Raw genomic sequence first — 25,086 nt, forward strand, 5'->3', positions numbered from 1 at the left:
ACCAGAAAGGCCACCAATATGCCCCAGGACGCCACTGCCATCACTGAACCAACGTCTGCCCGGCTCTAGAACACCCAACTCAACATGGTAGCCCGGAAACACATCAACGTGGCCATCGTAGGGGCCGGACCAGGGGGATTAGCGACTGCCATCGCCCTTTCGGAGCTCCCCTACGTCTCCGTCACCGTCTACGAACGAGCCTCCGAGCCTCGGGAGGTCGGGGCTGGCATCAGCATCGGCCGCAATGGCTGGAATGTGCTGGAGTTGCTGGGCGCTGCCGACGGGGTCAAGGGGGCAAAGAAACAAACCCCCTTCCAACGGTCGGTGCGCCTCCTTGCCCTAACTACTCCGACATGATGGCTGAAACCGAGCTCGCAGCAATGGTCGCACGGGCGAACCGGTCGTTCCACGCGCAACGCCTACTCCCCTCAGCCCCGAGGAGGCCAAGTATGAATCCATCAGGGCTCGGAGGACCCGCCTGCAAGCCGCCTTGCTCGCCAGGGTTCCCGCCAACACCATCCGCTTCAACAAGAAGCTGATTTCTCTGACGGATCTTGGCGGGGAAGACGGGGAGGACGGGGTTCGTTTGCAGTTCCAAGATGCGACCGTAGCGACCGCGGATCTAGTGGTCGGGGCAGACGGGATTCGTTCGGTGAGACTTGGCCAGTCCAACAGAGGTGAAAGTGTGGGCAGTGGGCACTGACCTTGCCCTAACTATAGGTCGTACGACAGACATTGTTCCCCGACCACCATTTGCATTTCACTGGTGAGTGACTCACACTCAGCCTGACAGTACTTGCAACGACGTCACGGGCCTGGTTAAACAGAAGCAACTCTCCCAGGAGTCACCGCGTGGCGTGTTCTGGTGCCAGTCGCCGCCATCCGCCATGTCGCCGAGTTTCCCACCTCCACCGGATGGTGGCATGGCCTCAACGGCTACTTCTACTTCTCGCATGTCGACGACGAGCCCGACCGTGAGCTGTGTGAGATCACCGTCCGGTCCTTCAACGAGCCCGAGGTGCCCGGCCGAACCGCAACCTGGGCCATTCCATCGACCAACGACCGCGTGCGCGCTCGGTGTGAGGTGCGTACAGATACCCCCGGACCCTCTCGCCCACTCGTTCCGGCGACGTGAACTCACCCAAAGGAAAAAACACAGGAGTATGATCCACGGATCCAGGCCGTTTTGGATGTGGTCCCGGAAGGGGACTGGCGAGAATTCGCGATGGCCGCTGGCCCGTGTCTTCAGGAGATCCAAGGCTGGGATAAAGTGGCTTTGATCGGGGACGCCAGCCACCCACTGTCCGGTGCCTTTGGGTCGGGGGCCGCGTTTGCGATGGAGGATGGATGGATTCTGGCCCGGGCAATTGAGCATACCATCACCTCGAACACCACCATCAAGGATGCGCTCGGGATCTTCCAGCAGATCCGGGCGCCGTACTATGAGCAGATGCACGTGACTTCTCTACCCTCTGCCTGGCGCCGAAGAGGGTAATGTGGCTGACAGGATGTTCGTCGCAGGTATGACTATCTCGATCGGAAGGCGAGCGATGCGAAGAAGGCTCGAGCGCTGAATGGAGACTTCGACACCGTCATCAAGGCCCGTGTCGCATCGTTTGGAGGCGCCGGGGCGGATTCGTTAGACTGGATCTACAAGAATGATATCAAACAGGTCTGGGCGGAGTATGTGGCGAGTGAGACCAGATAGAAGTCAATCTCCAAACGATCAGTGGCGCAGCGGACGAGGAGGAAAGGCCATGCCCAGGGGTGCGGTTTCGTATCGCGGTGGGAGATTGATCGACAGGTATATGGCCAGTCAAGCATGGGCTCGAGGTGCTGCATGGCCTCTGGAGCATTCCCAGTGATCGGGATCTCAGCCAGCATCTTCCTGTCATGAACAGCCGTGACCTTGTTCCCTTCCACCAAGATATTCCAGGGGGCCGTGAGTATGAAATGAAGCAAATCTCATCGTTGCCCGTCAAAGCATGCCCTGAAAGTGACGTAGGAGGTCTGGTAGTTTCACAAGATCGTCAAGAATGAACGCGGTGAATTGACGCTCGCAGCCCGATGAAGGCTTGGCCGTGATCCAGATGTCAAATGTAATCCCTTGGAGATGACGAAGTTGGTGCAGGTAGGAATCAAGCTGCCTCGCGATGGAGCGCGTCTGACTGGAATCCAAAGTCTCCCAGGCCTCATCAGGCCTCATCGAGCCGCGTTCCAAGAATGTGTTCCAGCACCACAGCAATAACACGGGGACTGTTGTCTTGTCCGCCACGGGACAAGTCTCTGTGCCGCCTAGGCCTGACATTCTGACCGGATTGCGTCCGTGAAGATTGATTGTTTCCATGATCGGAGGCCGTGCTCGGCGGGGAATTCGTCTGTAGAAACACACGGAAGGTTGAAGACTGATTTTGGGGAAAGGTTGATCGCAGAACATCTGCCAGAGAGCGAGTAAGAGAGGTGTTGAAGGACCTATGCCACAGGACGATATCATTAACCTCAGAACATCATTCAGGGGGGGTTGTACGAAGCACCGCGGCGACAGCCGGCCTAACCCCCAACGAGGGCACGCACCCTCGCGTAATTGCCACTGTGCGGAAGCTCGATCGGAACGCGTGTGTGTTGTATGGGTAGTGTGGGTATAGGTATAGACAGCTGACGATTGAGGTAGACGGATCAGTGTTTTGTGTGTCGCTTGTGAGGATGCATACAGCCAGGCGATCCCATCGACAACCCTGTTCGAAGTTGGATCTTGGAAACATCCGCAACAGATGAGAGAGACATGCTTCGTAGCTCTGAAGACCCTGTTCAGTCTCAAGGAAACTAGATTATCCCTGAGATCTGGCTTGATCACGTCCGGTTTCCCTTTCATGGCGATGTTCCTAGCTCAGACCCTCATTTCACCAACCCCTGGAGACTCCGATTGGAAGAGAAGGTAATGACGGAGGTCCACGACAACAGCACTGCCCCGAAATTGAAACCAGATTGTTTGTCGAAGGAAGAAGAGACTCAAGTCACGTCGAGATGCGGGGTGCCTGTAGGCTGCCGTTGGGGGGGGGGGGTGGTATCATGCCATCGTTGCGTCTGTGAAGCAACTCATTTTGGTTGGAAAGGCTAGGCAGTGCCATCTAGAAGCGGTTGAAAAGCGTAGGGACAGCTTCGCCGTTTCATCAACGGGGAGAATGGGCGAGATATCGGCCCAACCTTGAAGCTCATCGCCGGTGTGGCCGACGGGCGACATGCAACTTGCCTTTCCCTTGATCCTCATCTCTGCTCACTGACGCCTTTCTCTCAACAATGATGGCACTGCCTGCAAAGCAAACAGGATCTTGTTTGCTTCTGCGAAGATTTCAAAGGGGAAAGGGGACCGCAAATTCCCGTCCGTGTGCTCGGTGCTACCCCAACCCTGAAGGTGAGGTGAGTCTCCTCCATATTTCCCACGGTGGCGACATTCTGTAGGAAGCGTTTGCGTTAAGGGTATATGCATACGCAGCTGTCTGACAGGATTCTAGCAGGTCCCTGCCTTGTGCTCAGGTTGGAAAGACCCTTAGCTCCACGGGCACTGGCTTCTTCTTTCTTTGTCAAGAGCCCTTCCAGGGCGGGATTCCTCCTGCAGGCATCCACGGCTACGACCTCAAACGGCCATTCAACAATGTGGCACCATCTGCCTCTTGAGATGCCCAGGATGAGCTTGGTATTTTTTTTTTGTTGTTGTGAGTCTACGCGCGGATAGCAAGCAACTTGTGTAACACATCCGCTCTATGCACTGGCCACGTTGAGTGTCGAACTCGGAAGGGGGGGTAACTGACCTAGGCCCAGGAACCTCCACCCCTCTTGACCCTCAGAACAGTCAACGATCAGAGGTTCTTTCTAAGATGATCATGTCGAAAGATAAAGGGAGCTTGAGTACCTGTGTTTTGACATCCACTTCCCTCCTTGCCAGCAAAACCATTAGGCTTCATTGACCGTTCAGTCTAACCCAGACCCCCTTTTTGATTTTTTTTCAGATTTTCCAACCATGTCTGTTTCTGGCGCTTGGCTAATTGCCCCATCAATTGAATCACCAGTCTCGAGCCACATTGCTCTGGGGAATATCATCACCGACCCCCATTCGCCTGACAGTCCCCTCCAGCGGGTCAGACCCGAGGACTTGACCAGCTTCCCAACGACTGAAGACGAAGATCCTGAAGGCAACTACTCGCTTACGTCTGCACTCGAATCGACTTTGGAGCTGGACCTTCGTCTTCTAGTGTTCGTGCTGTCGTTCCGAAGAAGTCCCCGCCAATTCTCGGACCATAGCGCAGTGGGCCTACGGACGCGCAAGCTCGCATCGACTTTCCCCTGGGTCGAACTCAGCACTTTACTTGAGCGACAGCCGATCCTTGGCCACCTGATCTCCGGCAGGCCAGTGTACATCGTTTCCGGGATCATGATCGCGAGAAAATTTCGCCATCGCTTTGCGAGGGACCGGCAGTCCCAGACGAACCTTGGAGCGAGGGTTGACGGGCTTTTGGTGGCCCCATCCATGCATCTTGCGGGGGCTCTGGAAACCCCCGAACACAAAGCAACCGGCACCGACCATGAGCGCAACAACATCCTCCTTGCCTATCAACTACACAGACTCACCCTCGACCAGGAAGGCCGGACTCAGACGCAGATTCACCGCTCGCCAGCAGCATTTGCGTCGGTCGATGACGACAGGGCTAACAATGGTGATGAGGATGAAGAGACTGGAAGTGGTCGAGGTCTGGCTGTGCGCATTGATGAGATGACCTCTGAAGACTGGCGTGCCCAAGGTTGGCAGATCTTGCTATCTGCGTTGGAGGAGACCGAGACCGATACCGAGACCGGAAACTAGCCTTTTACTCCTCATTCGGCGACTTAGTAAAAACACAAGTGAGGTTTTATGACATTATCTATATATGGTCACATTTGTCTATTCCTACCCTGCGTAGCTCTTGTATTCCTCTAGCTCATGGCACGGCCTTGTAGAGGTAGACTATCGCGCTGTGTCCCTTGCCCCAGAATTGATATTCGGAAGATCGTACAGATTGTTGGTACAGTATGTACTGTACTTGGCATGGCTCACTCAGTTGCATCAAGCACCTCCAACAAGCTAGTCTGTGGTCCCCCAACTTCAGCCTCCTTCCCCCATACTTTAGCCAGACCTCGCAGCGCAGCCTCCATCCCCTCCTTTGTTTCCAGATTGTTACCCAGATCAACAGATTCCAATAGAGTGGCTGCAATGACGACCAGGATGGCAGCTGCTATTGATGAGCCGGACCTATAAACCTTGATCTGTTTGGAATCTGCGACTGGCACGCACTCGCCCAGTGTCTCGATGACTACCTCGCGTGGCGACTTGCGGACCAGCGGCTGATCTGACCATAGCGATCCTGTTAGATCTAGAGGACGGGCGGCTATCACGTATCGATGACTGGCAGGAAACATGACCTCCGAGCACTTCGCTGCGGTTGCCGCTGCAATAAATAGAATGTGTCCGTTGCGATGTCTGACGGCCTCGTCTATAGCCCGACTGATTCGATCATCTTCTGGTACGTAAAACGCCATGCAAATGATGTCGTTCCGAGGGTCCTCAGCGGCCTGCCGAATTGCCTTACGCTGATTCAGTATGGCGATGTTGCATTAAGGTCCAAAAGAGGGTTGGGGGGGGGGGGGGGGGAAGCCATACATCAGCTATTATCTGACCCCCAACTTCAAGGTCAGCGCCTCCATCGCCTATGCGTTTCACCTGCACTTTGATGGTAGAAGAAAGGCTCGTCATGAGGCTGACGATCTCAGTCCCGTGTCCGTTCTTGTCAAGACACACCGTCCCACCCCTAACTAGATCTTCAAACCCGGCAAGCTGCGGAAATTCTCCTGGGGGTATCATGCAGCCCGAGTCAATTACAGCGACTTGGATTTCTCTGCCCATGGACTCTGAAGACAGTTCTCGGAGCAACCGGGACAAACGCAAGTGGTAGCCCTGAGCCACTTCTTTCTTTCCTTTGTCAATAGATTTCCTGGGGAAGGGAATCTTGATAGGTTCGACATGAGAGCTGAGGTCTATTTTGGTATGGCTAGTGTTCAGTCCACTCGAACGGCTCTCATGACAAGGAGGAGGGGTTGCAGGCATATCGCAAGCCTCAGGTGCCGGACGCAGCAAGATATCCCTGCCACAAAACGTTCATGTCAGCGGAATGTCTATCGCGCTCTTGGCTTGAAGGTTGCTGAGTCCAGACTGATCCCAGTCCCTGATTGACTGGGAGAGTTTAAGCCATCTTTCCGGTCGCCTACCTGGCTAGTTCTGCTGTGTCGGTCTTCAATTCTTCTCGGCAGCCGATGCTTGCCATCTCGGTTGATCGTTTCGGTATGTTCTCGTGTGTTGCGAAGAGGGACAGGAGATCGGTAGAGGTAGAGAATCGTGTTCGTGGGGGAGGAACAGAGGAGGTGTGAGATGTGTACGGTATGTGGTTCTGGCTTATGGCCACATGGAAGAGATTTTGGAAATGGTTGACCCCATGTAGAAAGTGTGAATGGGGCTGGTATTAGAACATAGAAGAACAAAGGGTGCGGTGCGTTCACTGTAGATGAACAGTCTGAGTGAATCGCACTACAGCCCTTCCTCCTTCTCCATACATATTGCTGCCGCAGGAAGATTTCCACGAGCCTTTCTGCTCGTCAGTATTTGTGTAGATGGTAGATGGGAGAGCATTGCTAGCCCGGCATAGTTGCCTTTCTTTGGCCTTCCCTCCTCATCTCTTCGCTACTCCTTTTTCTTTCTTTTGGACTTTATAATCTGTCTTGCGTATCCCATCCAGACAGATCTAAAGCAAGAAACTGGTCAGTATAATCTCTGGTTAGTTCACACTCCCTCCGGAGAGGCAGGAACCCCCCTGTCACATATCAAGATTTTCAGGATGACCAGCCCTCAGCTAAGAGCTGGTCGAGATTGTCATGGGCCGCACCGGGGAGATCAAAGCTAGGGAGCACTACACTCCCCCTTGTGCATTGGGTTCCTGGATGATCCCTTCGGGACTGATTGCTCGCCGGGGTGCTACAGCAATTGAAGAAGGTTACAACAAGTGAGCTGGAGCTATCTTCTTCAAGAGCCCGAGTTTAGAGTAGGGTAAGCACCAAGATTTGACCCCCAAGGGCCACGGCATAGTCAACACCATGGCTGGCTGCGAAAGACTTACACTAAGAACTGAACATTGATTCCAAAAAGAGATACATAGAACAATGAATGAGCAAGAGTAAAGTACAATCCAATTATCACAGGAATCCCAGCACTACATTGATCTTGGAGGGGATGCTGATATTGGCAGCCTGTATGTTGGTTGTCATGGTTCGGATCTCGAGGGTTTGTTTCGTTCCCAGTATCCCAGGTACCGCCACAAAGACCAGGGAATTTCAAACAATGCACTGAAGAGTACCCTTCAATTCTCTCTAGAATGAAACTGGGGCAGTGAAAGACACGGAGCGGAAAGCAGATCCTAGAGACCCAGGGGTTGAGGAACTAACTAGCGAAATTCTTCTAAGCTAAAGAAAACAGGGATTGAGTAGTAAGTAGTACTATAGTCCAGAGATAGTGGAACCGGTGCTTGCTGTAATCTTACAAACGTTATAAAGCATGGTTAGATCAAAGAAAATGTTGCATTGGTATTACAGAAAAGGTATTTATACTGCCTGATATCACTACCTACTACTATAATCTTTCAACCCACCGACTTACCTACCTCACCACAGCAGCAACTAAAATTCCATCCATCATGCCTTCTCCCCATCGCGAAATGTCCCCCTCGTGGGCGCTGGTTCCGAGCCTTGACCACGCTCCCGAAGGCCTGATTCGGGTGGGCAATATACTTGTGAATCCTAGCGAGCCTCATCGGCCGCTTACAAGGATTCCGGCAGCTGACGAGGCGCAAGAGAACTCGCTAGCAATTTGTGCAAGTGATATGCAGGGGTATACACACGCTTATGGTTCATGGACTCGAAACCTAGCTTTCCCACCGGGAGAGGAGATCCCCCCGTGGGCTCGTCCGCATGAGGGATCAGCGATTTGGTGCACAAATCTGGACATTGAGGGTCTCCAGGACTGTTGCTTCTCCCCAATAATTCCCAGGGAGGAGACAGTCCAGGCCACCCTGATGAGGGACCCTACTATTCAAGCGCTGCTGGAGCAACATGGCGGCCACTGTAAGCTGTATCTAGTGAACGCTATTATGGTCGCCCATGGGCTCTCTATTAAGGGGAAACGGTATCACTATCCGGAGGAGGGTCGTCCTTGGGATACTTTGGACATCGCCATTATTAACCCTGGTCCGGTGATTATCGCCTACCAAGTGCTCGAGATTGTAATACACCCTGCACAAAGGGTTATGCTCAACGTTCACCGCCCTGATATGCTCGACCCACACTTCTTTCCAGACACCTGGGCTATGTTCGGACACAAAGTGCTTTCCCGGGAAACTGAGGCTGAGTATAGGAGAAGACAAGAAGGTGAAGTTACAGCCCAGCGCGTTTTACCCTCCTCCTCCTCCTCCTCTTTCTGACGAGACAAACCTCGTTCGGTACCTTGAGCTTTTAGTATCATGGTTCATGGTACTTTGGTATGACCCAAAAAGGCAGATTTCAAAAATCCAAAGAATGAACCAATTATGAACTTATATACAATACTTACAATACTTTCCACCGCATCCGGCAATCAATCAGCAACCCCTCCGGTTATCAGACGTGCTGAGTCCTGGGAGCTTACCATCCATTCTACTTGTAAAGGCACATTCCTTGTGGACAAGGGTTATATGCCGATTATAAGGGTCACACTTACATTGTGACTAATTGTGACCGATGAGTACAGCACCGTACCACCTTCTCCCACTCCTGGAAAAGTAACAAGTATGTATACTTAACGATTCACCGGTTATTACCATACGCATACTGTACCAATTACCCTATCTATCTATCTTCAATATCATCGAACGTATCAGGAAATTGTCTCTCAGCAAAGCTTCGGTAAATGAACTATACTAACAACTATATGGAGAGTGGAGAGGAAATGTGAGGCCATTGACGATCCCCGCAACCGCCGCACGGGTGGGTTTTGTGGAGTGTCAGGGTTGGGGTCGAGGATTCCCCGGCTTGAAGCCAGCTTCGATGACTGATTACATGTATGGGAAAGTCGACTGCATTGCCAAGTCCTATATCCCTAGGTGTCGAGTCTATGGAAACTCGATTAGGCACCTTATTCTCGCAGATATTTTCTTCATGCCTTTCCGTCGTCATCCTCGTCTCTACTACCAATCATGTTAGACCTCATCCCAACACTATACACATCCGCCTGAAGGTACCGTCCTGTCTCCAGTGCTACTTACCGGCCCAAGTCTGCAGGGGTGAATAGGAATCGGACGTCGTGGCAGCGTGCCTAGCGAGAGCCATGGCAGTTGCTTGGTAGACGTGGAGTCAGCTGATTGACAAGGGCATGCAGGAGATTCCTGCAGTCAAAGTTTAACAGTATGAGTCCGGACATGCCTCGCAGGGAGACCGGTTTGAGCTGGCCGGCGGTCCAAATGCACGGAGAAAAAGAAGTGGTAGCGACGTGGCAGCTTGCTCTTTTGTGAGACAATCCATCTTCCATTGTGCTATCAGTGCTTGAAAAGGGACAAAGAACCGCTTGGGGGTCCTCGATGAGTTCTCTCAGCGTAGAAAAGTACCCTTCAACTAAATCCATTGAGATGAGACTGGGCCAGTAAAGGAAGCCAAGAAGTAGTCCTATGGCACGGAGATAATGGAAACGGTGCTCGCCGGGACCCAACAAATATCAAAGCGTGATCAGGTCAAGTGGGTGCTTCAGTTCGTATTTTCGTATTTTCGGGGAGGTATTTAAAGCGCATCATATCGCTACCTACTGCAATTCTTCAACCCAACAATCAACAGCCTCACCAACCTCACCATGACATCAACCCGGATCCCATCCATCCTGAGCATTGCATTCTTGGTAGATGACTTAGACACTACAAGAATACCCAACAGCTGGGCGCTGGTCGAGAAGCTAGATCACGCTCCCGACGGCCTGATTCGCTTAGGCAATATCTTAACAGATCCTAGCGAGCCCCATCGACCGCTCACAACAGTCACGGCGGCCGAGCTTGAGGAGAATTATTCAGGATCGTATGAGCATCGGCAGCGGTTGAATGACTTTTATAGTAGAATATCATCAGACCGAAACCTTCCACCTGAGACTCGGGAGATCCCCGTGGAGGCTCTTGTGCATGAGGGAAATGTGACCTGGGCGCTGAGATTTAGCATCGACAGGATTGCCGACTACGCATTCCGTATCATGCCCACCCAGCAAACAGTCCAGAACCGCCTGACGGATCCCGCTATTCAAGCATTGCTGGAGGAACACGACGGCAGATGTACATTGTATATGGTGACTGGTATCAAGGTCATCAGTGGTCTCTCTGCCAAAGGGGAACGCCTGCATAGCCCCGACGCTGGCCGAAGGGATGCACTTACCGTCACTGTTAACGAACCAGGACCAAAAGTTATTGGATACCAAATGCAAGAGATCGTGATAGACCGTGGACGAGGGGTTCAGCTTAGCCAACACCTCTGTAGTGAAGACGATCTATACTTCTTCCCTGGTGATTGGTTCCGGGTGATCGACAAACTGTTCCTCCGGGAAGCCGAGGTCGAGTATAGAAGTGGGCGAGAAGGTGAAGTTACGGTGAGTGTTGTACCCTCACCCTCCTAAGGGCCTCCTGGTGATTTCCTTAGAGGGAGAAAACTCCGATTGATTCACTATTAAGTACCCTTTTGGTGGGACCACACAGAACAATTCAAGCCAACCAGAAAACGAAGAAAAAAAATGAATTAATCATGAATATCATCTTATACATCTTATACATCATCTATCTACATCGTATACATCGTACACTTGTGTGGTGCCTTGATGCCTCCGGTTTACTCCTCCATAACGCCCCACCCTTTCCAATACGCTGCTCATGATGCCTGTCGAAAATCAAGGCTGTTGTCCACTTGCAAGCAGGGAATGCCGCATCAGCAACAACCCTCCGGTAATCGGACCGAGCCCGTAGCCGTAGGATCACCGACTCACTTAACAATTAACCCATCTACGTCATCGAGCGCGCCAGGGAAATTCCTCTCGGCAAAACTTCGGCACATCGAATGATCACTGCGTACATGGGGTCATTGGCAATCCCCGCAACTGCACGGGTGGGATTTGTGGAGCGTTGGGGTCGGTTGGGGTTGGTTGGGGTCGAGGACTCGGCACGAGGCCGATCCCCGGTTTTGCACTTCATCCCGAGCCCTAATGAGGAGGAGGATGGTGATGTTGATGATGATGCGATGGAACAATGCAATACCGCTTCTCCGTATTCTTCCGGTTGGTGGTTACAGCCAGTGCCAAGTTCGAGGTATAAAATAGGTGCCGGGGACGTCTCGTTGCATTCGAACCCAGTCCTCAACGGCGACCTCAGTTCTTACCTGCGATGAAGGTCTCAACTGACTACGTCTTCCTCCTCTCGGGGGCGCTGCTGGCTCCCTCGGCGCATGCAAGCACTTGCCAGGCCCCAATCAATCATCCTGGCAAGCCCTTCAGCAATGTGCAGCAACTCAACACCACCATCCTAACGCCCTACGGCTCTTCCCCGGCGGTCTATCCTTCCCGTAGGTCCTCCCTGGCCCTTATTACATTAGTCCCTCTACTTTTGCAGCTCCTTCCCCCTGAACTGACTCTCTCTCCGCTCAGCCAATATCACCGGACTTGGCGGATGGGATCAGGCGCTGGCCAAGGCCAGACACTGGGTCTCCCAACTGACTCTGGAAGAGAAAACCTGGATGGCCACCGGCCAACCGGGCCCTTGCGTCGGCAACGTGCTGCCCATCCCACGGCTCAACTTCACGGGACTCTGTCTGCAGAACGGACCACAGTGCCTGGAGCAGGGCGACTACTCGAGCGTCTTTGTCAGTGGGGTCTCCGCGGCCGCCAGCTGGGACCGCGACCTGCTGTACACGCGCGGACAGGCAATCGCGCAGGAGCACAAAGCCAAGGGGACACACGTGGTGCTGGGCCCCATCGGCGGCCCCTTGGGGCGCAGTGCGTACAACGGCCGCACCTGGGAAGGGTTCGCCGCCGACCCGTACCTGACCGGGGTGTGCATGGAGGAGACGATTCGGGGCATTCAGGACGAAGGCGTGCAGGCCAACGCCAAGCACTGGATCGCTTACGAGCAGGAGACCCAGCGCAACCCGACCTACGCTCCCAACGCCAACGCGACGACCTACATCCAGGACTCGGTCTCCTCCAATCTGGATGACCGCACAATGCACGAGATCTACATGTGGCCCTTCGCCAACGCCCTCCGCGCCCGCGTCGCCAGCGTCATGTGCTCCTACAACCGCATCAACGGGTCGCACGCCTGCCAGAACTCATACGCGCTGAACCACCTGCTTAAAACCGAGCTGGGCTTCCAGGGCTACGTCATGTCCGACTGGGGCGCTACCCACAGTGGCGTCGCCTCAATTGAGAGCGGCATGGACATGACCATGCCCGGTGGGTTCACCGTCTACGGCGAGCTGTGGACTGAGGGCTCCTACTTCGGCCAGAACCTGACCACGGCGGTTCGCAACGGCTCCATCGCCACCACTCGCCTGGACGACATGATCGTGCGCATCATGACTCCGTACTTTTGGCTGGGCCAGGACAATCCCTCCTACCCCAGCGTCGATGCCTCCGTCGGCCCGCTTAACATCGATTCGCCCCCGGACACCTGGCTGTACGACTGGCAGTTCACGGGCGAGCAGAACCGCGACGTGCGCGGCAACCACAGCCGGCTAATCCGTGCACATGGCGCGGCCTCGACCGTATTGTTGAAGAACGAGCGTAACGCTCTGCCGCTGCGCAAGCCGCGGAACATTGTGATTGTTGGCAATGACGCCGGTCCCATGACGCAGGGAGCCTCGAACCAGAATGACTTTGAGTACGGAACGCTGGCCAACGCCGGCGGATCGGGCACCTGTCGGTTCAGCTTCCTGTCGACGCCGCTGGAGGCGATCACGGCGCGGGCCCGGCGGGACGGGGCGCTGGTGCAGTCGTGGCTAAACAACACCCTGATCACCACCTCGGGGCTATCCTCACTGTGGAACCCGCAGCAACCGGACGTGTGTCTGGTGTTTCTGAAGAGCTGGTCGCAGGAGAACGAGGACCGGAGCTCGCTGGAACTGGACTGGGATGGGCCCGCGGTGGTGGAGGCCGTGGCGCGCGACTGCAACAACACGGTGGTGGTCACCCACTCGGCGGGCATCAACCTGCTGCCCTTCGCCGATCACCCCAACGTGACGGCCATTCTGGCGGCGCACTACCCCGGCGAAGAGTCAGGCAATTCCCTGGTGGACCTCCTGTACGGCGAGGTGAACCCATCGGCCAAGTTGCCCTACGTGATCGCCTACAACGCCTCGGACTACAACGCCCCCGTTACCACCGCGGTGCAGACCAACGGAACCTACGACTGGCAGAGCTGGTTTGATGAAGGACTGGAGGTCGGATACCGCTACTTCGATGCTCACGACATTCCCGTGCGCTATGAGTTCGGCTTTGGCCTCAGCTACACCACCTTCAACCTGAGCGCATTGCACACCACGACGCCCAGAACCAACCTCACGGCCTTGCCCGTGACCCAGCCCATTCAACCAGGCGGAAATCCCGCTCTCTGGGAGACGGTGTACACCCTAAGCGCTCAGGTGAGCAACACCGGCGGCGTGGACGGCTATGCCATTCCGCAGCTGTACGTGGGATTCCCCGACTCGGCGCCCGCGGGGACACCCCCGAGCCAGCTGCGTGGATTCGACAAGATCTGGGTGCCTGCGGGACAGACCAAGACGGTCACGTTTGACCTCGCACGGCGTGATGTCAGCTACTGGGATGTGGTGGCGCAGGAGTGGCGCATTCCCTTGGGACGGTTTACCTTCCGCGCTGGGTTCAGTAGTCGGGATTTCCACGCCACCGTGACGGCTACGCTGGTGAATTGAGAACGGAAGGCGTATAGTTGGGGGGAGGGAGGAAGTGCTCGGGTGGTGCATGTACTGTACTTGAAGTAGTAATGAGTCATGAATTGAGATATGTCTATATCTTCTATAGTGATTGCCCGCAACCCCCTCACTGGGGTGCACACTGATAGCTCAGCTCTTACTGCGGTAACCCTACTTCCGCGTGGCAAACCGACTCCTCTGTCGGATTCTCTTGCCGTATCTGAAGAAGATATACCTATCACCGTCAAAGTCAGCCACCAGGCACCAGCTGCAGAGCGCAACACTCACGGGAATGGAGCCATCACCAGACTCAGAAACGCCAGCAAGGAGGTCGCCCACTGGTTGCCCAGCGTGTGATACACTGATAGCTTGTTATCCTCTTGAGCAACCCGGCTTCGTGTATCAATCGCAAGCTTACTCGGATACCCGAACAAGGGGAACGCAGCGGCAAAAGTACTGCGCGTGAAGCTATTGGCCCCCAGGGCACTGGCAGCGTACACAGGATATGCATCCACCAGGAAGGTGAAGACGCCCGCGTAAACCAGGATCATTCTGCATTGAATGCCTGTCATCAGCTGTGTCCTAGCACGTCACCGCAGGAAGAACCTCAGACAAGGCTCGAGGTATAGGTATACTTTACCCTGCTCCAAACAAGGAACTCCCGATTATAGGGATCGCCCAATGCACCGAAGGCAGTCTGCTGCACGGTCAACATTGGCTCCGACATACTCTTTGCACAAGAGGCAAGAAAGCACGGAGGAGAAATCTCACGCCGTCCAAGCAAACCAGAACAACCCCACTGTCAACAGCGGCGCCCCGATCACCGCCGGTGGTAGTCGTCGCTCGGGGTCCGTCTCGTCAATCTGCTGCAGGATGTTCATCCGAAAATACGACCTGCGACACCTACCATCAAAGGTATCAGAACACTCACTCCGGACAGGGGCAAAGATTCATACCAAGGATCTGCAACCACCGCAGCGACCATCCCGGTCGTGATGCCCGCAAACGCGAGGCCAGACTGCCACAGCCCCCAACTGTAGACCGTGCCGAAGATAATCTTAAACGAGCCGAAGAATAGATACTGAATGCCCAGAGCAATGGCTGAGAGGAGGCAAAGATTCAGGCACATGGGTTCGAGGAAGAGGAGCATGAAGGGACGGTAAAGGGAGCGGAGAACGGTCTGGAAAATTAGCCGAGTTGCATAGAGCAAGCCCTAAAACGAAGGAGAAACCCGAGGAATACGCACCATCAAGATCGACCGATCCAACCGCTCGATCGGTGCCTTCCATCGCTCATCCCCCGTTTCCTTGCGAAGACGGCGAGCTTTGCTCCGGAGGAGGACGGGGTGGTAGGTCTCCGGCACGAAGCAGAGGACGAGGAGGCATTGGATGGAGGACCAGATGAGGAGAATGTAGAACGACCAACGCCTTTACTCAAGAAGCAGGTCCATGTGAGACTCATTGTCCAGAAGTCGGCTGGCTGGACTCTACTCACCATGACGCAAATGAATTAATCAGTCCCCCAAGCATAGGTCCGAAACTTGATCCGGTGCTACCATTTCGCCATCAGCCATCAGTCAGTTTCCCTTCCTCCGCCACAACTACCCCTGCCCATTGATCAGGATGGAGAACGCACAAAGGCGACGCCGTATACACCAGCATCGGAAAATGCAACTTCTCCCTGGTATACAGATCCCCTACCGTCGCGCCCGCCACGCTGGTGAACGCCGCCCCGGCTAACCCGGTCAGCAACCGCGCCACCAGCATCGTCTCGATGTTGCGGGCGACCGCGCAGGGGACCAGGAAGAGGACAAACAGCGGCAGCGAGATGCGAAAGATTGGGCGTCTTCCATAGAACTCTGACAGCGGCGAGAGCACCAGGGGCCCCCAGCCCAGCCCGCCGATGAACAGGCTCAGCCCCAGGGTGGCGACGATGCGCGAGCAGCGCAGCTCCTCGGTGATCTGGTGGTAGGTGCTGACATACAGGGAACTGGTGACGGTAATGCAAAGAGTGGTGGAGCAGATGAGGAGCTCAATCGCCCATTTACGCCGCGGTGCGAGACAATGCGGGTTCGCTGGGGCGTCTTCGGGGGCCCAGCGCACTTCGAAGGCGTCGCTGGGTAGTGACTCCAGGTCGATTTCCGTTGAGTGGGAGGAGGTTTCCATGCCTTTTCTCTCCTTGTTGACCTCGAAAGAGGAATGAGTAGGCTGGTTGATTCTGGGAAGAAGAAGGGGAAATGCTGCATTGAAGCTGTTGAGGTTCATGCTGCGGGGAAGAAGCGAGTGCATTGGGAGAGAAATGGGTCTGGCTGAACGCCGCTGATGGTTGGACCCGGATTTTCGATTGCCCCCTCAAGTCCAACACCCTCGGAGAAACAGAGTCTTTCCTGGTTGTTCCGAAGTGGTGTCATGATCGGCGAATTGTGGTTCTTTCGTGAGACCGTCATCTCATCTCCCAGGCCTGCTATACGAGCTCGCGGTGGGCGGTGGTTGGTTAAGCTTATGGTTCTTACGGTATACTTAGTATAGTTCAACTTTCTCCATATGTTCACTGTCGCTGTGCATTGCAGGTCTGCTACAATTGGACCTTTCTCCGAGTTTCTCAATAATCTTCTATCTGATCCCAGGGTGGAATGCGTTGCTGCCGTCCCTTTGGACAATGCGGTTGGCCGACAACATCAGGGCTAGCACTCTATGACCTGACCTTGGCTGCTGAGCACTGCCCGCTGTACATACTCTCGGAGAATGTGAATATAGTGACTACATTACTCCCTCAATCTCCTGTACTTGCTTTAGCAGATAGGATCAGACCGTATGATGCTGTTGATGCTGTTGAGAGAACGTCCACCCCGGAGTTACACTGTCCTCCGGCAGTGGGTTCGAGTACCTTATTTTCCAATTGGTCTCACTGCAGCTGCATTACCGGGGCTGTCGCACAGCCTCCAAGGTCTGTCCGACCCGATGGGGGAGTGGCTGTCCCAGAAGCATGTTTTTTACTGACTCAGGCGGCTGGCTAGGCATGGTTCACAGACGTTGGAAGCTGTTTGCATCAATCAAGTCCATCCTCATCTACCATCCGAAGCACTGGAACTGACAAGTCTTACTTCCTTATGGTGCATGCAAATTCCCTTATGATATTGATGGTATAATCCCTCAGATACCGTGTTCTTCCTCAGCAACCTAAGCATGCATCAAGTTGCCAGTCCAACCCCTTTCGCCCCCTCCTACCCACCTATTCAACCCTGAAATCCTACCTCAAAGCTCAGCAGCTCCGCGAATCGCAGCAACCACCTTCTCCACCCTCGACAAAAACGGACTATGCCCAGCATCCAGCGTCTCCGTCCGAATACCATGCCCCTGCCCGACCTGCTCCACCATTTGCTTCTGCACCGCCACCGGGATCGCCCGATCCCTTTCACAATAAAGGTACGTGATCTGCACGACCCTCCACGCCGCAAAGCGACAGACGCTGAGAAACGTGCGATAGCTATGCGGTTTCAGCTCCGCCACGGCCGCGCGCGCCACCGTCTCCGGCACATCCTGATAGAACACCTCGATCGGATTACGAGGCATCGCCGCCATCCGATCCGCCGAGACCTCCACCCAGGGGGCGTCTTGACCGCCGAGTGCGTCCCTGAGCGAGCGGCCCTCGGGAATGAGGAAAGAGCAGCACAGGAAGAGATGCGTGACGCCGCCGGGGAGGTTTGCTTGCTGGCGGGTCTCGAAGTCCAGGTGCTGAATGGCCTCGCTGGCGACGACGCCGCCGTAGGAGTGCGCGAACACGAGGATGCGGTGGGTGGCAGCGGCGAGGCGCAGGATCTGGGTGCGGATTTGCTGGACGTCCACGGTGAAGTCATGAAGGTAGTGGTGGTTCTCGGGACCGACGGATGGGAGGTGGACGACGTCGGTGGTGTAGATTGTGGTGGATTGGAGGAGGTCGATGACCTGGTTGAAGCAGCTTGGGCTGTGCCAGGCGCCTGGGACGAAGAGGATGGCGGTTGAGGGCATGGTTGCGGTGGCGATCGATTGGTGAGAAGAGTGGACAAGTGTGTGTGGTGTAGAATAGTCAGGTCGGAGTAAGAGGTGGCTGAGGTTTGCGAGCGTCTGGGTAGGTCTGGGTTCTCCGAGGGTGTATTTGCAGAAGGCGTGATCCAGATTCTGCTCCAGGTGAGTGATTGCGCTGTAGTTTCACAACAACCCGCACTGGCAATGGCGAGGTAATATTGAGTAATGGAGGAACCCTGGTCCTTGATTAAAGAATTGGCATTCACTGACAGGTTCAAGGGGTGTTAGAACTGACTATGCTTAGGACAACTAGGAGCGTGAACCTGCATTTCCTGGTAAGGATTCTACAGGATGGCGTAAAGTCCAGAAATTTGAGTTTGAACAGAGATCAGAAATGAATGTGAGGTCAGAGAGAATCCCATTTAATCAATGGCGAACGTAGTATGGCAATGCTACCTACCATCTCCACAAGCCTCTTACAAAGTATAGTCTCAACCATGACACCACTTATCTCCATAGGGCCTGAAGTCAAAGCCTACATATCCCGCTTCCGAGATCAATGAAGCTCAGATAAACCCACGTTATGTATCTATATCGCGTAAATCCCCGAGATCCGTCAGAATGATCACATCAGTCGCAGATAACCCAATAAGGAGTGACTGACTCCGGACCAATATGAATGCCGTATGTATGATTCGAGCCGTGGTTCCCGTCACTGGTGTACTGTACGTCAGCTGACGACGATGCAGCTTTGAGGGATTTGTCCTTAAGTCCCTTCATTTAAGACAATTCTTTGCTACTGCTAGATGATTAGGGCTTCATATTCGCGCTAGTATTGCAGCCAATGGGTTGATCCAGAGCCTCGTTGTGGCCTCTCTTGTGTGCTACGAGCAAGTCACCATGCAAGTACATTGTAGACACGATCCAGACCTCGGGCTGTGATGTAATACAGTATATGTCTCTCGAAAGGAGCCGAAATCTTACTCAAACGCTATCGGCATCTTACCAACCAACCAACGATATCACAAATCAAAAGAACCCGAGTCCCACATTTTGGCGCAGGCCTATCTAAGCATATAACAAACCCGCACCCAAGGAAAGGGAATCAGCACAACCACCCACAATCAGAAAATCACCGCTCTCCAAGCTTGTCCATCTCCTCCCCTCTCCCCACTCCTTTACCCCCAAGAACCATCGACAACGCAAACCGAATCGCACCCGCGATCTCCCTCACATCCAGCATCGCCACCCAAGCCCGGACCCCCAGTGGTCCCCCGCGATACCGCAGCTGCGTCACCGCCTCATACGCCGGATTCGAACTCGCCTCGATCGTCGGTAACGTCTTGTGGATGACATACGGCCGAACGGAGTACGCGTAGTGGAAGAACAGGGCAAAGGGCACCATCTGGATGCAGATCACCATCGTCGGGATGCCAATGTTCACGTCCGCGTAGGTGAGCTGTGCGTTCGGCTTGAGGACGTCTGTCGCTCCGAGCGCGAAGAAAATGATCTGTTGCAGTGTCTGTCAGTCCCGCCTTACTTCCACCTTTAGAACGAACTGCATGCGCGAAAGGGGCAGGCAGGCTTACCCGTTCGAGGAATGACAAGCCGACAATCAACTTGAAGGCTAGCAGCTTGGCGAGAGGCTGGTGGTTCTTCAACTGGACCTTGAAGCTCTTGTAGAATTTGAGCACCGAAAACACGGCCGATACGAGGGACAGGTTGAGGAAGATTGTGATCTTGATTGGATTAGACTGACAATCACTGGCAACATGGACGAGAAGCAAAAGGGTGGGCGCGGGGACTTACCCATAGATGTGCAAAGTAGGGCTTGCTGCTTTCCATGCAGTAGACCCCGGCTGCTTGGGTGATGTCGGTTACGAGGGATGCCAACAGCGCGACGGCCGGGTACTGGAAGATAGCGATCCATGTTTTCTGCCCTGTGTTAGCACCGTCACATTCCAAAAGATGGAGAAAAGAACTTACTCGATACCAACTCAGACTCTCAGCGGGAGACTCACTTCCACTGGGCGGAATGGCCAACGGCGCGAAGAACATGTTTTTTTCGCGGGAGATGGACGGCGCCAAAAACTCCAGCATCAGCAGGTAGAAAATCCCCAGCGCCACGGACTGGAACACGTCGAGCCAGGGCTCCAGATATACATATACCTCGGGGAAGCAGATTCCGAGAAATGAGAAGATTGAGTACAAAGGGAGCAGTGTGGAGATCCGCATGATCCTGTGATCTGTTAATGCACGGATTGTCAAGGTGACAGCGGAGGACAACATACTTGAGCTGTTCCTTGGGCTTGCTGAGATGAGTTGCATGCAGAAACATCAATGTGAGGATCGTCAGGCAAGTGAACACCGTACAAGCCCCAGACAGGATCATGTTGAAGGTATGGAATGACATGTTGTGTACGAATGGCTGGGAGGCCACTGTCATCCACAGTTAGTCCCGTCTTTTGGCACCAAATGGTGGGACTTGCCTTCTGAAAGCGACTCTATGGGACATGTGTGATTTGCATGGCTGCTGCTGCTGCTGCTGTCGTGGTGAAATATACCCATTTTCCAGAAGTATTGATCTTATAGAGCACGTTTTGACCACACAAGTACCGATTCTGGGCTGCGATGCAACACAATTGTCAGGAGTAAGTCCTCTCCACAAATGCGCAGCATGCCTTTATATCCTTCCTCGAAGCTGATCGTCGAAAAGGATTGACACAACAAACGTCGGTGTGGCCGTGAAGGCATGCAATCAATCTACTCCATACTAGAGTCTTAGCATAGCCTGTCGTGGCGCTAGTCCATATGAGGCAAGCGAGGCGAGACGGGATTTTATAGGAGGAGCAAGTATAGATTCCTTCATCGCATCATTGGCTTTCAGCACAGCCGCAAACACGTATCTCCACTGTATCTCCACTGACACTAGGCTATTTGCGGCAGGAGGCGCGAGAATACAAAGGAAAACCCATCTAAGCTTCAGCAGGAAAACAATCGGGCCCCACCTCCACAGCCTTGCACGCTCCACGAGGCTGTCAGCCGCAAGACGCAGCATCAATATCGCGGACCCCCTTCTTCAGACACTCATAAACGAGGGTTCCCTACAGTTTGCAACTGCAGACCAGAACCTTAAGCGCATTCCTCCCACGTGGCAGTGTTTCATGCCCACGTCTCGGGACTTTTTCCACATTCTGCATCCTGTAAACTCTGCCATCACCATCCTCAGCTCGCCTTCATGCAGAGCAACAAAGACCCCATGAGTCGCAGCCGTAGAAGTAAAGGCTGTCTTGCATGCCGTAAATCCAAGGTCAAGGTAACTCAGCATCACCCCCTCCCCCCAATGCGGCTACCCCTAACAGACTATCAACCGCAGTGCAGCGAAGATCAACCGCAATGCGCCCGATGTACTCGCCAAGGCATCAGCTGTCACTACCCCGACCCACTGGAGATCGACTTCCGTAACGAGAACACCAAGGCGGCCGTGCGAGCCGTCTCGCTATGGCGCCAGAGGGCTGCGGCCGTCCCCAGTCCCCTCCATTCGCCAAGCCCTAGTCCCCCTGCCGATGATCTCCAGCATCACGCATTAGCCACCTTCTATCGGGACTTCGGATGCACGGTTGCCGTCTCCAATCCCTGGCTGGAATTCTTTCAGATGCTGCCCATGCTCCACCGGCAACCAGCCGGCAACCCGGCCTCGGCGCAGGCCATTCGAGCGCTGGCCCTGGCCCACCACGCGCGCCAACAGCAGCAACGGCAGCGGCAGATCCCGCAGCTGGAGATCCTCGCCCGCACCGAGTACTCCAAAGCCATCGGCCTCATCCGGTCGCAGCTGCAGACCCGCAACGGCGTCCCCGGCACGGATGTGATCGTCTCCGTCTCGCTGATGGGGCTCTTCGAGACCATCCTGCCCAGCAGCGCAAGTGGGGAGGGTGGTGGAGGCGAACAGCAGCAGCACCGATCCTGGCAGGCGCATCAACACGGGGCCATCTCGCTCATCCAGCAGCAGCAGCAGCAGCAGCAAACACAATCTCGCGGGCCAAATGCAACAGAGGAGGAGACCATTGACCCACGACTGCTCAAGTTCCTGTACTTGCTCATGATAGTGAACTGCCTGAACGCACGCTCCCGACCCCAGCTCCCCTTGCACCTGTGGACAGGGGTTCTCGATCCCCGCCTCCCCGCCGCGCGACTGTTCCGGACGATGTATCACCTCGCGCAGTGGCAGGCCGATCTGGACAGCTGGATGGACGCTCACGAGAAGCCCCGCAACATCTCAAATCCCGCCATCCTCCACCTCGAGGAGATGATCGCCACGCTCATCCAGGCCGACCGCGAGCTCCAGGAATGGGAGTCCCACCTCCCGCCTGCATTCCACTTCTACGACCGCCCCGCCACCCCCCAAGACCACCTCCTCCTCCAGTGGCCCGGGGCGCCGCGGCGGGTCTACGTCTACGAGTCCAGCTGGCGGGCGATCCCCCGGACCTTCGGGTTCGCGGTGCGGATCCTGCTGGCCCGGAATCTGCTCCGATGTCGACGGTGGATTGCAGAGCGAGATCCTGACCAGTCGGGGGTATGGCTGCGAGACCAGCAGGTGGGTGCTCTGGAGGTGGTCGAGGAGATGGTAGGCCATATATCCCGCAGTACGAATGCGATCGTGGGGCCGCCGACTGCGGGGAGTGACGGCCTCGGTGGTGGTCGCGGGGCCGGGGAGGGGGAAGCGATGCGGGGGCTGGCGATTGTGTGGCCTCTCAGTGTGGTGGTGGGTGCGTTGCAGCGGAATCCGGGCGTGAGGGATCGGGTTGGCGAGGAGCGAGCGCGGTGGGTTGGGGATGCTCTGCTGTATGTGCGGCAGTTGGTGGGGAGTCGCGAGAATGACGGATGACGCCGGGATAGAAGGGGGTTTGTGCTGGACACGGATTTGGAGGGGAATAGAGGTGACAGTCTGCTGGTATTGCTATGATCTCTGTCTCGATTTAGCATTCAAGAGGCCTTCAGAAAGAGAAACCAGCATGTAAAGGACGATATGCGCAGTATATGTCGATGCAACGGCTTTCCAGTCCCAGATCGCTTGGAATTCACGCCGGAGGCGATGTGTTGTGTAGCACCCTGAGGAGTTGCATGTCCTTCTACTGTGTGCCCTTCCATGTGTGCACTGGATGCGTCCGACGAAAGAGGGCTTCGGATAGGGTGTCGGGGCAGGTCGATCACGTAGTCAGCTTCGAGGACCAGATGCTGTCACGGTCAAGACCATCAGTGCATCAATGGAAGAATCACCTCATTTGCTCCCTTTTGGTATGACCCGGCCGAAAGTTTGATTTTGACTGATGCTCACCTCCTGCGAATTCTTGATTCAACCACCGGTGTCCGAACTCTGTTTGTCCAGCAATATCGTAGCCCTCTCCTGATGGGGAGTTGATGCTAGCGAAGAGGCCGTCAGAGGAGTAGCGACCGACAGAAACCCTGAGGACTCAGGAACAGGTCGTAAAACGAAGTGTCAACATGCATGGGGCGAGATGGCTGCTCAACATGAGTGAGAGGCCTCCCATTGTGCACTGGAACTGTTGGTGACGAGGTCCTCATCAGTATCATCGAATGCGTGTCTGGACCACCCTGTCTTCGGTCCTGATTAAGATCGAGACAAGTGAGGGAAATACAACGCAGATTTCGAGTTTGCCTAGATTGACTCGAGCCTGAAAGTCTCTCCCTTAGCTGTGCTCTCAAGATTGTCTCACCACTGGTTTCGGCCCGCGAAAATAGAGTCAAGGATGAGGCGCAGCACAATATGAGATTCAGAGGATCGAGGGAGACAATAATGCGCTTGTTGGAGCAACACTACAACTGCATGTCTCGCTTTCCAGGGGTAATTGCCCAGCGCAATATTGTATGTACAGCACAAGTGGTCCCGCTGAGTAGGCTTGCGGTTAGTCGAGCTTTGCCGTCACCAGAGACCCGGATCGCAAGCAGTGTCGATTCTGCGTCAATGCAACGCGAGCATCACGCGTGAGAAGATCCTCCTCACCAACAATGGAATTGCAGTCTCGCCAGGATGCTGCCGGAATGCTGACGGGCGAGATTGACAACACAAACACAACTCCAGCATGACTCGCAGAGCAGTCACCCTTATTCTGCAGGATTAAAATTGTGCTTATGTCTCGGTCGCTTCTTCGCAAAGGGTCAGAAGGGGCATCTGGTCCGGAACCAGTCCCCTGTCGCTATTTTTGTGAGTGAATCAGGAGTCGGATGGCGCCAAGATGGCCGGAGAAGGCAGGAGAGTAAGCGTATTATGGCTCAATCAAGCCGTGGGATTCCCTCAGCCACCCAACGCGGGGTAGTGTGTCCTCAGCAGCTGGATGGCAGGGTAGAAGCTCCTCATGGGGGCCGTGTTGTGCTGACATGAACAGTATGTGGTGGTGTAATTTTGGTAGTGTTGGGAGCGTCAATCTCCGCATGGCTGCAAAGACAGCGGTCGATCGCTGTTTGGATAAGGGGCGGAATGGGCCAACTATTATCACCGATGCTGAGAATCGTAGAAAAATGGGTTAAGGAGATCAGATTAGTGCGGTTCAGGTGAAAGGGGCGATCATAGGGGCATACCCTGATTGAATGCATGCATGCCATGACCGGGCATTCAGACTGCAGATGCCAACAGCCGGGCGGGCCCCTGGACAAAGCAAGAGACTCGAGATCCTGCCAGTGGTGGAGTCTTTTATTCGGAAGTGGGTTGGAATGAATTGGAATGAATCTGAAACCGAGAGCCCCGAGGTTCATTGAAGAAAGACACCTGAAACCGACCCGACCCCATCCTGCCCTACCGCATTGCACGGTGGTCGACCCACCCTGCTCTACTTGCTGAGTAGCCAACTTGGTCAGTCATCGGGGCACTGGTGGTAGGCAAATTTCCTTGTCTGTAACCTGGAATATACCTTGCCATGATAGTGCAGACACGAGAGTATATCTTCGAAGAACGTGAGAAAAAGAGGGGTAAGTTAAGCTGACCTCCAGGCTCGGAGCTGAAGGCTCAGTCTGA

General features: G+C 54.6%; 11 protein-coding genes across 11 annotated transcripts; 6 read left to right on the forward strand and 5 right to left on the reverse strand.

The window, feature by feature from the left end:
- Positions 1 to 84: 84 nt before the first annotated feature.
- BO86DRAFT_445324 (FAD/NAD(P)-binding domain-containing protein) lies at positions 85 to 1,761 on the forward strand (the record flags this gene model as incomplete). Its single annotated transcript, XM_025676441.1, has 6 exons — positions 85 to 320; positions 379 to 652; positions 721 to 766; positions 843 to 1,084; positions 1,160 to 1,437; positions 1,522 to 1,761. The coding sequence occupies 6 exons, from the start codon at positions 85 to 87 to the stop codon at positions 1,706 to 1,708; spliced, it is 1,263 nt and encodes a 420-aa protein (XP_025532067.1). The 3' UTR covers positions 1,709 to 1,761.
- A 217-nt stretch (positions 1,762 to 1,978) lies between these two features.
- BO86DRAFT_395621 (uncharacterized protein) lies at positions 1,979 to 2,308 on the reverse strand (the record flags this gene model as incomplete). The annotated part of the gene is made up of 1 exon (XM_025673335.1): positions 1,979 to 2,308. One exon carries the CDS (start codon positions 2,306 to 2,308, stop codon positions 1,979 to 1,981), a length of 330 nt encoding a protein of 109 aa, XP_025532068.1.
- A 1,710-nt stretch (positions 2,309 to 4,018) lies between these two features.
- Positions 4,019 to 4,858, forward strand: BO86DRAFT_434818 (uncharacterized protein; the record flags this gene model as incomplete). Its single annotated transcript, XM_025675920.1, has 1 exon — positions 4,019 to 4,858. One exon carries the CDS (start codon positions 4,019 to 4,021, stop codon positions 4,856 to 4,858), a length of 840 nt encoding a protein of 279 aa, XP_025532069.1.
- A 227-nt stretch (positions 4,859 to 5,085) lies between these two features.
- Positions 5,086 to 5,451, reverse strand: BO86DRAFT_395623 (uncharacterized protein; the record flags this gene model as incomplete). Its single annotated transcript, XM_025673336.1, has 1 exon — positions 5,086 to 5,451. The coding sequence occupies one exon, from the start codon at positions 5,449 to 5,451 to the stop codon at positions 5,086 to 5,088; it is 366 nt and encodes a 121-aa protein (XP_025532070.1).
- A 2,321-nt stretch (positions 5,452 to 7,772) lies between these two features.
- On the forward strand, positions 7,773 to 8,555 carry BO86DRAFT_395624 (uncharacterized protein; the record flags this gene model as incomplete). Its single annotated transcript, XM_025673337.1, has 1 exon — positions 7,773 to 8,555. The coding sequence occupies one exon, from the start codon at positions 7,773 to 7,775 to the stop codon at positions 8,553 to 8,555; it is 783 nt and encodes a 260-aa protein (XP_025532071.1).
- Positions 8,556 to 9,952: 1,397 nt separating this feature from the next.
- Positions 9,953 to 10,756, forward strand: BO86DRAFT_395625 (uncharacterized protein; the record flags this gene model as incomplete). The annotated part of the gene is made up of 1 exon (XM_025673338.1): positions 9,953 to 10,756. One exon carries the CDS (start codon positions 9,953 to 9,955, stop codon positions 10,754 to 10,756), a length of 804 nt encoding a protein of 267 aa, XP_025532072.1.
- Positions 10,757 to 11,513: 757 nt separating this feature from the next.
- BO86DRAFT_453260 (beta-glucosidase) lies at positions 11,514 to 14,052 on the forward strand (the record flags this gene model as incomplete). Its single annotated transcript, XM_025676979.1, has 2 exons — positions 11,514 to 11,691; positions 11,774 to 14,052. 2 exons carry the CDS (start codon positions 11,514 to 11,516, stop codon positions 14,050 to 14,052), a joined length of 2,457 nt encoding a protein of 818 aa, XP_025532073.1.
- Positions 14,053 to 14,223: 171 nt separating this feature from the next.
- On the reverse strand, positions 14,224 to 16,462 carry BO86DRAFT_415656 (MFS transporter; the record flags this gene model as incomplete). Its single annotated transcript, XM_025674921.1, has 10 exons — positions 14,224 to 14,287; positions 14,341 to 14,413; positions 14,471 to 14,604; positions 14,693 to 14,749; positions 14,824 to 14,955; positions 15,009 to 15,232; positions 15,299 to 15,479; positions 15,547 to 15,603; positions 15,688 to 16,153; positions 16,417 to 16,462. 10 exons carry the CDS (start codon positions 16,460 to 16,462, stop codon positions 14,224 to 14,226), a joined length of 1,434 nt encoding a protein of 477 aa, XP_025532074.1.
- An 844-nt stretch (positions 16,463 to 17,306) lies between these two features.
- On the reverse strand, positions 17,307 to 18,059 carry BO86DRAFT_303453 (alpha/beta hydrolase; the record flags this gene model as incomplete). Its single annotated transcript, XM_025667577.1, has 1 exon — positions 17,307 to 18,059. One exon carries the CDS (start codon positions 18,057 to 18,059, stop codon positions 17,307 to 17,309), a length of 753 nt encoding a protein of 250 aa, XP_025532075.1.
- A 1,129-nt stretch (positions 18,060 to 19,188) lies between these two features.
- On the reverse strand, positions 19,189 to 20,469 carry BO86DRAFT_395630 (OSTA/TMEM184 family protein; the record flags this gene model as incomplete). Its single annotated transcript, XM_025673339.1, has 5 exons — positions 19,189 to 19,566; positions 19,646 to 19,795; positions 19,866 to 19,991; positions 20,043 to 20,295; positions 20,348 to 20,469. 5 exons carry the CDS (start codon positions 20,467 to 20,469, stop codon positions 19,189 to 19,191), a joined length of 1,029 nt encoding a protein of 342 aa, XP_025532076.1.
- Positions 20,470 to 21,399: 930 nt separating this feature from the next.
- On the forward strand, positions 21,400 to 22,941 carry BO86DRAFT_395631 (Zn(II)2Cys6 transcription factor; the record flags this gene model as incomplete). The annotated part of the gene is made up of 1 exon (XM_025673340.1): positions 21,400 to 22,941. One exon carries the CDS (start codon positions 21,400 to 21,402, stop codon positions 22,939 to 22,941), a length of 1,542 nt encoding a protein of 513 aa, XP_025532077.1.
- Positions 22,942 to 25,086: the final 2,145 nt, after the last annotated feature.

This window comes from Aspergillus japonicus, assembly GCF_003184785.1.
Source record: "Aspergillus japonicus CBS 114.51 unplaced genomic scaffold BO86scaffold_4, whole genome shotgun sequence".
Lineage (NCBI taxonomy): Eukaryota > Fungi > Ascomycota > Eurotiomycetes > Eurotiales > Aspergillaceae > Aspergillus > Aspergillus japonicus.